The sequence below is a fragment of the Electrona antarctica genome (genome assembly GCF_951216825.1).
Source record: "Electrona antarctica genome assembly, chromosome: 10".
Taxonomy (NCBI): Eukaryota; Metazoa; Chordata; class Actinopteri; order Myctophiformes; family Myctophidae; genus Electrona; species Electrona antarctica.
The window spans coordinates 29,377,679-29,391,783 of record NC_136791.1 but is presented as its reverse complement, the minus strand read 5'-3'; the positions used below and the strand labels follow the sequence as shown (position 1 = coordinate 29,391,783).

The 14,105-nt window shown below is 41.0% G+C and overlaps 1 protein-coding gene across 1 annotated transcript; it reads right to left on the bottom strand.

The window, feature by feature from the left end:
- Nucleotides 1–5,171: 5,171 nt before the first annotated feature.
- ttl (tubulin tyrosine ligase) lies at nt 5,172–14,105 on the bottom strand. The gene is made up of 7 exons (XM_079512085.1): nt 13,332–14,105; nt 12,903–12,981; nt 12,196–12,428; nt 10,741–10,876; nt 10,206–10,475; nt 8,608–8,751; nt 5,172–8,195 (listed from the first exon to the last, which is right to left on the bottom strand). Exons 1-7 carry the CDS (start codon nt 13,498–13,500, stop codon nt 7,985–7,987), a joined length of 1,242 nt encoding a protein of 413 aa, XP_079368211.1. The 5' UTR covers nt 13,501–14,105; the 3' UTR covers nt 5,172–7,984.

The following is a 14,105-nucleotide window of genomic DNA, read 5'->3' as shown; positions in this document are numbered from 1 at the left end:
AGTCCTTATCCCCTCTCGGGACCCCCACGGTTAAGCTCTTTTCATCGCTTCCCCGTAGGGTCCCTTTGTATTTCTTCCACTCTATGGTAGACAGATGTACATACCCTCCATTCATGCCGTGCTGCACTCCGCTTAAGTGGTGGTGAGATGTTTCAAAGATGCATAAAACTGCTATAGGAGACAACGGAAACGTGGGAGAAATAGCATTAAGCGCAGGGTTGCGCTTAATGCGTTTTCTCCCACGGGACCGAGGGGTCCCGAGAGGGGCTAGCCAGTCATCTCTATCTTTCATCAAGCTTCACAGCGTTGTCAGCTTTTCATCTACTATTTTCAATATGCTTTGAAAATAATCTGAAATAATTATGAAAGTTTAAATTGTGTTGAAACATTGTAACAATACAAATGTTCTCTCATGGGGTCTATGCTGTCACAGACGGGGATCCACAGACAAATAGATCATTTTGGGGTCCTTGACATGAACATGTTTGAGAAGCATTACGTTAAGCCTCCATAATGTTCATATCCATCCTGTCAATAAACACATTGAAAAGCATTGTCTGTTGTATGTTTTACTTTACAGGCGACACACACATACTACAAACACAGTGTTCTATGCCATCAACAGTCTGTGTTGGATTTTACAGTTACTTGTATTGTAAATTAAAGAGCCTGTTGTATTATGCAAATCACAGAGCAGAGGCTAGACGGTCAATGACACACATTTTAACAGCCCATTTCTGCACGGTGGCAGAAGCAGCAGCAGCAGCAGTGATAAACAATAATGTATGTCTTACCTATATTTGGGAGAAAGTGCCTTCCCTTTCCCCATGATGAATTAATTCAACCGGGCAATAGTTTATTAAATGAGTTTGAAACATGGTCTGCAGCTCATGTGAACAGAGGTGCAACCATTGACAGGTTCCTGTGTCACACATTACCTGTTACAAAGGTTCCTACTACCTAAGCAACAGACAACCATATATTACATTAGCTCTGGTCCATAGCCTTCTACTGCTTCTACGATTCTGCCCTGCAGTATACTGCAGGGCAGAATTGTATACTGCAGGGCAGAATCGTAGAAGCAGTAGAAGGCTATGGACCAGAGCTAATATTACATATTATTATTTTTCAACATCTATTTTATTCCCCAAAGATAAATAGTACATTATTACATGGGGTTAGATTGAGCCAGAAGATGGCATTCCCACACCCCCACACTTCACAGTAGGCTGCTACTGCCACCCTACTGTACAAGACTTTAAGCACAATTTTCACCACACACTCAACAGCTAATGACTATGCCCAAAATTGGGATGCTTGATCAGATGTGGGGGACTCGATTTAGTAGTTTAGTAGTTTAGTAGTCTTAAACCAAAGCCTTGTTGACATTAATGTTTGTATGCTATGAAGTGTGGATGCATTAATGGAGTATTGCCTATACCAGGCTGTATATGTTGTGTTACTACTGTGTTTATTGTGCGTTTTTGTGTAGAATGGCCTGATGTTTTATTTTATTTTCTGTTTTGTGTTATACAAGGCCACTGGGTCGCAAGACAAATTTCAGTGCAAACTGACAATAAAGTACTATATCATATCATGTGGAAACTAATATTTAAGCTGGGATGTTAAAGTCTAATCTAATATAACATTCAATAAGTAGATTTATGTGGCCGAGGCACACATGAAAGGGGGGGGCACAGACAGCTGTGATATTGTCAAGTGGAAACACTGCGTGTCTGTCCAAAAACCTTCATTTGTTTTGTAATTATCGTACAGTAGTAATAGTTATAATTTAGTCACAAGCTCTTGCTGATACTTTTCTTTTATTAAACATTTATAAAACACACAGGCACACTGAACCATGCACTTTCAACGTCTTATTTTGGGCATGTATTTACATTTACTTTGCCTGGTAGCATAATAGATTAACTTGTAGATCTGCTACTTTTGATGCTTTTGTTTGACGCTGTGGTGTGATCAAGCAGGACGTTAATATGGAGATGAAAGGATTCAGCAATTCTCTCTCTCTCTCTCTCTCTCAGTCCGAGTGAGCGTGCGTGTGTGGGTCAGGTGGTGTCAACTGGATCTTTGGTGTTGTGGGGAAGAAGGTAGCTGCAGCTACAGGTGCTGATGCACTGTCCAAGATGCCTCCACTCACTCAAGGTAAACCATGTGCGTGTGTTCGTGCTAAAAACAAGTTAATTTGAAAAGAAGGCCTGTACATGAACACCATCAGATTCAGAAGCATGCTTGAGCCCTGTGAGTATAGTCACTCGCTCAGCCTATGAAGGGCCCTAATGTTGTCAGTGCCTTACCTATGAAGGGCCCTCATGTTGTGCCTTACCTATGAAGGGCCCTAATGTTGTTGTTGGTTGCTCGTCTCTCAGCTGTCTCTCCTACACTGTGTCCTACACTGTGTCCCTCTCAGCTTGCTGTCTGTCCATGTCTCTGTGCTGCAGGTGAGCTAGGAGACTGGAGGAGGAGACACTTCACAGCAGAACAGAGTGCTGAGATGGAGCGGCTCTTCAACCAACACCTGACAGGAACCAGGCTGGGAGACAAAGTCAACCAGCAGCTCCACTGTCAGTAGGGAACTCCAGGTCCAGAGGAAAGACATATTACACTTTGGTTTTTAACCACATTGATTCTATAGCAGGGCTACTTAACTTAAGATGGCTCAGGGGCCACTCAGCAACTATAGCAGGGCTACTTAACTTAAGATGGCTCAGAGGCCACTCAGCAAAATTCCAAAAGTCCAAGGGCCTTGTGCTAAAAATGCCAGTATTGTTTTTAAATGTTTACAACATGTAACAGAGACTACACGACTAGTCTAAAAATGAAGGACACCCACAGTAAAAAGCCACATTTACATATCTAAGGCAAAACCTCAATGAACAAAAACATGCTGATTAATGATGAAGTTACAAAATGAGTCTTCATTCACAAAATGTGAAGAGAACATATAATGAACAGAGTATCACTGATAAATATGAATAAATAAGAAAAGTGTTTAATACTCAATTCTCTTGGAACAAACAATTACAATACCTACAGTAGTGAGTATAGGGTGGAAGTAGATCATGGTGGGCCTTTATTAACAATTCTTATGGCTTTCTTTTGTAGCAGGATAAGGAAGGATAGAGCAGTGCTACTCAACCCGCGGCCCGTGGGCCACATGCGGCCCCTGATTAATGTGATCAGCTGTCGTTATATAAAATAATACGGCTGTGGTGAGTTTAAAATGTGTCTTGATGTTTTCAGGTAAATTAAATGATCACTTAATAATATAGATAATTTCTTCAACAGACATAAAGCTTGTTTTGTGTTCATGTACATCTTCTCTGTCTAAAGGTGTTTGTGTCGACACCTGTATTTATTCTGTCCACTGATTTATTTTTTAAAATTAGTAAATATTGTTGAAAAATCTAATACATAAATAGATATTTGCATTTATTATTTAATAAATGTACAAAGGTACTATGGTTGGTGTGAGTCTGTTCTTTATTTAAACAAATATCAACCTCAGAGGTGAAGTGTAGTGTAGTTTGGCGGAGCCTGGTGGTGATACTATCATATTGCTACGCTGCACAGAATGCCAGTCTGGCAACATTGTAGCGCTACGCGCTAGCGATGCTAACGGCGGCTAACAATAACCACTCTGAGTGTAGTCTTGCGTAGCCAGAAAACTATTCCACTATAGTGGAATAGTTTTATTCGGAGATATATCTCCGAATGATATGATGAAGCGTTTGGAGATCGCGGAGGCAACAGTCTGGTAGCGAGACTGCTCTGAGTGTAAACAAAACAATCGTCAACAAACGGGTTGCCATGGCAACGCAATTTAAACAGCGCGGCAGGCACAGCGTCACCATGGCAACGTCCAATCGCTGCGGTCCTCTTCTTTGTTGACGTGACACGTCACTCAGCGTGCCTCGGTTCATTGACCAATCAGAATTGGATTGTGTCCCTTGGACGTCAGAGCCCCCGGCTCAATAAAGTCTTCACACCTGTTGATGAACTTCTATTACAAGTAGCTTCACTGAGACTGAACACACTGAACAGCGTCATTACAGAGACAGAGAGAGGTAGAGACTAGAGAGTCATAAACCTATAGTACATGGCCATGGATAACATGACACAACAGCAGCAGCAGAGGTCATCAGATGCTGACCTCAGCAGCGATGACGTCAGGTGGTGTCCTCACAGGTTCCACACGGAGGACTTCAGACCCTGCGTCACCGCAGGCAGCGGTTTCACCGACACGTCGCGCGATAGATCGGCCCACATCGCAGCCCTACCCGCTAGCGCGACCTGCGCCATCTGCGGCGAGAGCTTCCTCTGCGTGTCACCGTCACCTGGCGGGCGCGCCCTGGCACTAACCCTCGATAGCAAGAAGAAGAAGAAGAAGCCACGACGGAGCAGAAAGGAGAAGATTCTGAGGTTGCTGTGCTCGGTGGGGGCCGTCTCGGTGGTAAGCGTCGGGCTGTGTTTGGCTATGGCGCTTCCACTCGCGTGTGTGGTCGGGACACCTCTGGCGGTCGGTGGAGTCGTCGTGTTTGCGGTCTGTGTTGCGTGCGCGTGGCATGTAGACGACTGCTTGAATCTACGCATTATGTCAGTGATGACTGAAAATCACGCCTGACTGACTGACTGACTTAAAATGACTAACTATCCACTGAACTAATACAGTGTTATAAATGTAATAGTTTGTTTACATCACAACAGATTTTTTTTTAAATTATTATTATTTTATTCTAATTTTTATCCCATTCATCAGATTGTTTCCTGTAATTTTTGTCTTTAAAAAAAGAAGAAAAAAAATCATTTCACTCTACAGTATTTTGCTTTGTCTTTGTGAAAGTCTTGCTTAATGTTGTTGCTTATCTAATTGCTTGATCACTTTCACCTATTCATGTCCTTTTTGTAAAATACCACAGATTGAATTAAAAAAAAAACATTGATTGAATTTGTTTTGATTGATTTAATTGATTTCACAGTAGCCTATGCAGAATGGGTACATCTCAATGATATCAGTGATATCAAGTCTTTGTACTGTTTCTGTTTTTTTTGTGTGATATATCACACGAAAGAACAGATATAATTTTTTTCATATATTACTCCTATACATTTTGTCCTAACATAAAATGTATAAATACGGAGAGAAATCAATGTTAGATGACCTTTTTTATTCTACACAGCATATTGACAGACTTTTCATACAGGAATTTGATAAAACAGTTTAACAGAAACACATTTCATTGACTACAGATACTTGCTTGTAGAGCATCTTGACAAATGTCTTTAAAAAGAGCAACTTAATTTAACTTGTGAAGAAAAACTGCAGGAATTACATCTTTGGTAAGGAATTCAATTTTAAATAAACAATTTGCCATGATTAAATGTGCAAATCCATTCTGAATAAGAGAAAGTAATGTTGAAGAATTTATATTTAACAGTCTGATGAAAACGGGCAGATTTACTCAATTACAATCAATGAAACAAATGAAGGTGCGTTTAAATGTAGGAGGTCCATTGCTTGTTTTAACATATTTAGGCAATTCCCTCTAAGGCACCCTTCCCTTCAATGGAAAGAAAAATCCATACAATTTCTTTTTTGTATCAATTGACTAGCAGAATCAAACTTTTCTGCAACCCATTTTATATGCCTTCTCTGAATGTTTTCATCTAACCAAACATTCAAGTGCTCCATGCTATTACAGTCTATTCCTGTCAAACTAGGCTCACTTCTTGACCATGCACACATTAAAAACAGGTCTATGCCTGTCATCCTTGCTTGTCCTTCATTCCTCAGATTATTGTAAACACAAACAGGACTATTAAAAACAATGAAATGTTCGAAGTGTCCCTTAACTTAATTGACTCAAAAAAATTGAAACAAATTACCTCATATGAATTGAGAAAATCTGTTGTTTAAAGAAAAAGAAAACAAGGGACACACAAAATGAAAGCCAGACATGGGCCAAAGAACACTACATAGGCCTACTAGGACTTACATCCTATAAGAATGACAACTAGCCAAGAGCCTGAAGACAACAGGTCATTGTCCATGCTGAATTCCACAGTGAAAAATAATACCAATGATTACTAACCCAGCATGCAGGCATCATCAATGTAAGGGAAAGTCTCTACTGTAGGAATAATAACCCTTTTACAAATACGCAATGGTTAACTTCTTATAATAATTCAAGTGGGATTTGACACAGTAGTTTGAGTGGTCACAACTCTCGTCTAGACCATGTAGAAACATAATCATCATCAAAACATATTACAAGACCTCATGAAATAAACAAAATCAGAATCAGTGTGCAATTCTAAAGAAAAAGGCATAACAGGTAAATTGCCCAATAGGCAGTACGGTTTTAAAAATGACTAACTTAAGACTACTGGCAATAAATAAAAATGACGGCAGTGATGGAATATGATCGAGTTGCATTGACTTGATAACATACTTGAGAAGCTCTAAATTGCAAGCTTTAAAATATTTTGTTTTATAAATTTGCCAACACTGGGTGAGTTCCTAGTGCTGCAACCCAATCTACATTACGTAGTGAACAGGGGTCAATCCGATTCAGTATTACACCACATGCTAGAAATAAAAAACAAACAATGCTTATATTGATGTGCTAATTTTGACAAAGCATAATTGATTTTCTTTATCCTGGATCAACTCCTTAGAATTAGAGTAATATCGTTAACTGCAGTATTTCCCTCTTTTATTTATTGAATGGTGTCTTTCAATAACTTATGGCAAGAAAAGAAAACAATACAAGCCACATTCAACAAGAACAATAAACATTTATCAGTCTCTTTTTTTTCTTCTTTTTTTTAAGTATCTGGTTTCATACAGTTCGGGGCAAAAGGTAATATGATGCATAAGACATAAGTTACTACATGCGTTCCCACCAACATGCTCCGTCTTCAAAAGTCAAAATGAAAAGGTCAATGTATCTGTATGTCTGACTGTCATATCTTAAGATATTGCATTTTGTTTCATTTAAAACAGAATAATGTAGGCTAATGGTGTATGTGTGAGCCACAACATAGAACTTTAAGAGGAATGTTTTTCTTAATGAGATACCTTGACATTTGAAATTCTACCTCAGATATTTATAATATCGGGAGTTTTTCAATTTCATCCTTTCCCCTTTCCTAAAACGTCTTAGCATTTTTAAGATGGTATAATATCCCATAAGTGAAACCCGGTACAGTAGCATACAGCATTGAAGCCAAAGGCCCCATGTAAGATGCACTGCACATATGAGTATCTTGTAAGAGAACACTGACCAAGATAATGAGAACTGCAATTGAAAATGCATAACCACGTTAACCCTGGCATCCCCATTTTGGGTAAATAAAAAATTTAAAATGTTTTTGTACATTTTAAAAACAGCAAAAAATTGCAGATCTTCAAGCTTTCGACACGTTGTGACCTTGTAGGTCAGCTATTTTCGCTATTCGTTGTATGACGAAGTATATTGCGCTTTAGTGTTTTTTATGTTTGCCTTTGTGTATCACTATGATTGATCTGCAATCCCAAAACGACGCACAGGCACACAGACCTCCTAGCAATACAAATACAGTAACATAATAGAAAACACACTCATGGTAACGCAGCAAGCTACATTGACAGTTTGCATCTTTTTTTCTTCTTTTTTTTAAGGGAGCATGGGTGGAGATGTAAGGCACTAAGAGCATCCCTCCATCTTCAGACATACATAATCAACCATCCACCTGGGGGAGCTTTGGTAACGGGCAGCACTAAATTGGAAGGGCATCTATCGTCATTCTGGAACTCCTAAAACCATCGCCGATCTTCCGGTTGAAGCATCATCACTGGCCTCACACTGAGGGTCACACTCATTCCCCTTCAAGCTCGGCAAGCAAAGGATGCGTAGACGCTAGGCCGAGTGCTAGTTTAGGAATGGCGAACAAAGATAAGGGATCAGTTGGGGCAGTTGTGCACTTACAGTCGGGTAAACGGGCCCACGTGAAGGGGTCCTCTGAGCTTGGGAGAAGAGCAGGAGTTGGTGATCATCATTGTGGAAAAGGAGGGTGAGGAGGAATAGGAGGATGTGGAGGAGGAGGCGGACGATGGGTCACTACCACTGTTCAGGGTGAACACACTGGAGATGGCCACGTCCACAATACCTTGGCACAGTTCTGAATACAGTTTCCTGGAGGAGGTAGGGACGAGATAGTCAAATAGACAACGTAAGGACCAAAAGAAAAGAAAGATACCCAAATCTATTTGAATGAGATTCACAGTGAAGAATATCCTGTGTTTTAGGTAGGATAATTTTAGGTAGGATAATTGGGGAGAATAACGAATTTGAAGGTAGTTTAGTTTGTGTCATAATACTATCGGTGGAACAGTTCATTGATCCAATCAATTTAATAATAATAAAATGATTTTCAAGCTGTGTTAGCTGACATAGAAATTTGAGAAGTTTCTCAGGTTTTAGGGTGTCTTTCATAAAACTGCCTTTGGCCTCAAAATTAGTCACATGTAAGTCACATGTAGTGACTCACTGAAAGATAAGGAATTAAAAACAAAACAATGGATGGAGAAATGGATCCATTACTGACTGTGCACAGGCTGGAGCTCCGTTGATCTCAATCAGCCACACCTTGAAGTTCGCGTCCACCATGAAGTCAAACCCAAAGAGCTGAAAGCTCTGGTAGGACAGGTGCTTAGTGCTAATCAATGGCTCGGTGCAACTCAGACAGCTCCTGGGAGAGAAGACACAGCATTGCAATTGTTCAGAATGTACTGTAGACTAGAGTGTCTTTGGGCCCGATTCACTAAGCAATTTACGCTCATATTTTGGGTGTACCGGGATTTCCTGCCATTCCTACGTTAGGTGTGGGATTCATCAGATGATTCTTTTTTTTGACAGTGACTTTGGGCGCACACTACGCCCATTCTCACGTCAACTCCGAGTGACTTACAGGGATCAAAGCTTGCATACATGTATGTAGAATGCTTTAGTCTTCATGCTAAATCAATTAATAGTCCCAAAACTCAAATAAAATATGTATTTATGTCGGGACTGTCAGGCAAAAATGAGCTACAGTCGCGATATGCACAAATTAAGGCAGTACGCCACGTTTGATGACTGGCACGTGAGATTGGGAGTACCAAAAATACACACTCCTTTAGTCACAATATTTACACCTGGGTGTAAACTTCGTTAGTGAATCGGGACCTTTGTGTTTAGACAATACAGTTGCCATCATGAAGGGTGAACAATGATCATATGATATTGTTTGGTGCTGCACTGTCCTACTGCGCCAATTTGTACTTAACTAACCTATAAGCACCAACATTTTGCTGCTTGTACCTGTATGAGTGACAAATACAACTTTTGATTACTATGTGCGAGTCCTTGTTGTTACCGTCTGTGACTTTAATGTATTGTGTAGACCAGGGGTTCTCAACGTTTTTGGCCATGTCTCAAGAAAATAGTTTTAAAACAATGTACCGGAATGGGCTTTGGATTCCAAAGCCCATTCAGGTACATTTTAATAGCGGCACTGGTGTCATATAAGACAAACACACTTGGAATGGGAAATAGAGGGGGAAAATGGAATTGGTACCGTTTTGTTTTGTATAACTTTGTAATGCTACTGCTACACTCTTGAAAACAAAGTATTGCATTGTGGGTTTGAGCTGACACGCCCTATATTTCAATCAATGAAGTCACCTTAATTCAAGTAACAGATGCCCTTTTTATTATTTTATTATATATATTTTTAGGGCCATGTCATGTGATCTACCTGCAAAGCCTTTGTGATCTACTGGTAGATCACAATCTACGTTTTGGGCACCCCTGGTGTAGACTATGTCACCAACTTAAGTACACTCGCACAAATGTATAAACAATAATTCTGTAAAGTTACTGTTCTGTGATTAAGAAATAAATGAATGCTAGTTGATTTCATCAGAGGCATTTTAAGAAGTCGTGTTTTCAGGGGCTTTATAGCAAAAGGCCGATACACACCTCAAAAGGCTGGTGACAGGTGCATAGGGCAATAGAGCATATAATGGTGTATGAATGTGTGTGTGAATGGGTGAATGTAATGCGCCTTGGATAAAAAGCACTATATAAATGCACCATTTATTTTCACAAAATTGGCAACTGAAAAATGATTTTTTTTAAAAAGGGAAAAAGACAAGGACCTACTTAATGATTTGCTTGATTTGAGGTAATATGGAGGTCTCCAATGTAACGTTGTGGGTGGTCAGAAGGTACTGCCTGAACTCATTGAAGAACATCTCGTTGCCCTCCTCATATCGTCCGAAGTTCTGCGAGTGCTCCTCCTGGATGCAGTGGTTGGTCAGGTGGCTCGTCATGTCCTGCAAGTCAGAGCTGTTGTAGGGTTCCGATGCCGTCCGCAGAACACCCTCCCGATACAAGTAGATGTTATACTGATGATCCACCAGCACCCAGCTCCTAAAGAAAAACGTACAGCAAAATATCCTTGTTGTTAATTTAACTCTGAATGAGTTCCATTTGAACAGTCTCAGGGTTGAAATCAAAATAACACAATGTACTGTATATTACTGTGCAGAAACGCTATGGTACACAAATTATGATTAATATAGTTTTGCAATAATTAACGATTTGTATGCCTAGGTTTATAATAAGCAAAGCACCAGTTCATTTCCAAATGAGCCCAACAAATACACTGTTCCCACTGATTTGCATTAAGACTCACCTAATATCAAACTTCCGATGGCCCGGCTCCAGAAGAAGAGGTTTTTCTAGATACTTCTGAATAACATGAACCTGTCCTTGATTATCGATGTACTCCAGCAGCTCATTTGCATCGTGGGATATCAAAATTCCAGCACCTGGAACAATGAGAGCAAAGACCATAATTTAACAAAGTTTAGAATGCAACCACAAAATCATCAAGTTCAAGTACAACTAAAAACCTATGTAGTAAATTTGTGCAGCCCAATGAGGAACCCACAGACCCCTGACAATAAAAATGTTTTGGTCCTTCAAAGTTTTATAAAGAGCACAACAGTATGTACTGTATCTTATCATGTCAGTGTTTCCCCTAGCCAGAAGCTGATAGTGTGGGGGGAGATTTCACGCATGCGTCAGGCTGTGCACACGTGTGGGCGTCATTTTTGTTATTTAATTATTTTACTACTTTTTTTTCATGTTTTTGTGGTCTTTTGCGGTTATTTGCCTTTTTTGACCTATTCGCGACCACCTACTAAAAAAAACATTCTGTGGGGACTGGTCATGATTGTGTGGAGGCCCCCCACACAATAATGCATATAACACTGCAGGTATATCAACTCAATAACACTGTTGAAGGTGATGTTGGCATGTTGCTACTAAACTAACTACCGGTATATACATTTTAACTCGTTACAGTTCATAAATAGCTGTCAATAGTTTTGTTTTGGCTGTAAGACCCAAAACCAGTTCTGACTTTGAACTCTTGGGTTTTTCTATTCTGAAATATAAGGGCAAATGTGCCATAGTTTAACATGAATACTGGACAACTCACCCCAGTGAGTTGTCTTCACTTTCTGACATGGCGGGGTGAGTTGTCTGTACGTTCCGCTGGGGCAAGTTGGGCGAGTTGGTAAAGGGAAAGGACGGACAGCTCACCCCGAAAGTCCGGACAACTCACCCCGGTGAGTTGTCTTCACTTTCTGACATTGCGGGGTGAGTTGTCTGTACTTTTCGTGGCACCCATTACAGTAATTCAATTTCGGATCTAACTATCGGTTCCTACAGACGTGCGCAGCCACGCGCTAATTATTTATTTATTTAACAGTAAAATCCAGTGAAACACTGTTGTAAGTAAGGAGTAGAGCGTCTCTCTCTCACTCTCTCTATGCAGCATTGAGGGGGACGTGGGGGATCGTTTGGGGATAATGTTTGCGCTTCAAAGGCAGAGTCTCACAGCTGTACAAAGTTGCTAATAGGCCTACTTACTGACTGAATACATCTGATATATTGATAAAATGTCCATGCTGCTCCAGTGTCCTCTCCTCCTCCTGTATTAAGTGTCCTTGTTCCTGTGATGCACCGGACCAGCCGTTCCAGGCTTTGAGGCGTGTTGGTAGACTCCCTTTGTGGCATAGTTTAACTCTGAAACACGAAAATCTCCAACTGTATGTAGTTAATAGGTAGGTGATGATCTAACCTTTAGCTCCAGCAGACGACTTTGCTATCCACACTGTCCCCTCCTCGGTTTCTTTTTTGGAGTGGTATGACGCTAGGAAAACCTCACGTTCGTCCGTCTTGGGGTTGCTCTTCAGGTGGCTTAAGCCATTGGCAGCCGGAGCCACTGGGGTGTTGAGGTTTGTGGGATAGATGATATAGGACTCTGGGAACCAGCTGCAGGAGTCAGACATCTCTGGGCTCGTCTTTATGAGCCTGTGTGACGTCATGGATGGAAATTATACTCGACCAATGTTGAATAATTTACAAACACAAAAAGCACACAACAATAGCATGAATTAACCACTTAAGGCGGCAGTGGCTTAGGGGTAGAGTGGCCGGATTGTAACCGCAAGGTCGCCAGTTTGAACACGGGCTCCCCCAGAGTTAGTGTCGAAGTGTCCTTGAGCAAGACACTGAACCCCTAATTGCTACTGATGTGCTGGTTGGTGCCTTGCATTGTTTCCGCTGCCATCAGTGTGTGAATGTGTGTTTGAATGGGTGAATGTAATGCACAATCTCTGAAAAGCGCCTTGGATAAAGGCGCTATATAAATGCACCATTTACAGCATGTAGTCTACTTTCAAGGAAGCTCACAACACAGCACAATTTAGGGGGGGTTCATGTGGTTATTATAAACCTAAAGAGTTCTGGGCATTCTGACATCATTTTGAGCATATAGAGACGTACTTAACTAACGATGCCTTTCTGCAAAGCCTGTCTGCTCCTCTGTAGTAATTCACCAGTTGCACCAGTCCTGGTTCATGACCTGCAAGAGAATAAAGTTTACATAAAGATGCATGATTCAAAGGAGTGGATAGCAAAGCCTGGGGCTACAGAGTACGGACAGTAACTGCAACTGTGGTCACTATTGCAGCCACAGGGATGTAAACATTTCCCCCCCAGGATCAGAAGAACGAATTGTTTAAAGGGGTCGCCCTCCTCAGTCCATTTCTGCCTAGTCACAGTTTATGATCCAACTTGGGTGGGACAGAATATAAAACATTTGCAATGTGCATCACTGTTGTGATGTCTATCATCGGTGCTGCTACAGCCACGGTTAGTAGGCTATTTAAATAAATAAAATCAGAAAATGTGATTTAAAAAAATCATATTTACCCAGACGTCCAAATGGCAATCTGTTCCGTTCGCCCAGCATCAAGTTGAATCTTGGATTGTCTCTTTTCAGCCTCTTCCAGTGTCCAGTTGACACAAGTATTTTGGCAACTTCTGCATAAACGGTGCTGTTCTCGTCGCGAGAGACAAAGGTATATGTCGGAGCATTCATGATGATTCCAGCCACACAACCACAATATTGACAGACAGACTGGGAAGGTGGATGAATAAACTATGGCAGCTTCGTTCTTTAGTTACGCTGCCTGCATCACATTGGTGTTCCACTGGACCGTTATCTTCTGTATCTGTAGCATGATGATGATGATGATGAGGCAGTCATATCCAGTAACACCTCCCCACGAACACGAGTGTTTTAGTTACGCTCCAATTCAGAGCTATATATGGGTTCAAGAAGTGAAGCATATAACGCGCTACACACATCAGCCTAAAATTACTTCATATGTTGCTTTACAGACATAGTTTTAGATCACCCCAGACCAGATTAGGGTGTGCCTGTCTGCCTGCTTGGGGGGCTGATCATCCACTGTTGATAGAATAGAATGTCGAGAATATGCCGGGCGTGTTACAAAGAAGAACAAAAAAAGACAAACTACCCGGAAAAAACCCTCGGCTCTCGGTCTCTATAGCTTCATGTGTGCCACTAGCCCGGGCACTACTTCTACTAGTACACCGTAAAAGTCAAGAGGAGGTAGCATCAGCTAGCTACTTAGCAGATGTTGTGAACAATGGTGGTGGAAATCACGTAGCTATATTTGC

Bases quoted from the DNA above. Each gene is read 5' to 3' on its own strand.
- ttl (XM_079512085.1), bottom strand. From the start codon at position 13,500: ATGAATGCTCCGACATATACCTTTGTCTCTCGCGACGAGAACAGCACC. The intron at 10,877-12,195 runs GTTAGATCATCA...TCATTGTTCCAG, and splicing joins GTCGTCTGCTGGAGCTAAAG to GTGCTGGAATTTTGATATCC. The intron at 8,196-8,607 runs GTCAGTAATGGA...TACCTCCTCCAG, and splicing joins GGAGCTCCAGCCTGTGCACA to GAAACTGTATTCAGAACTGT.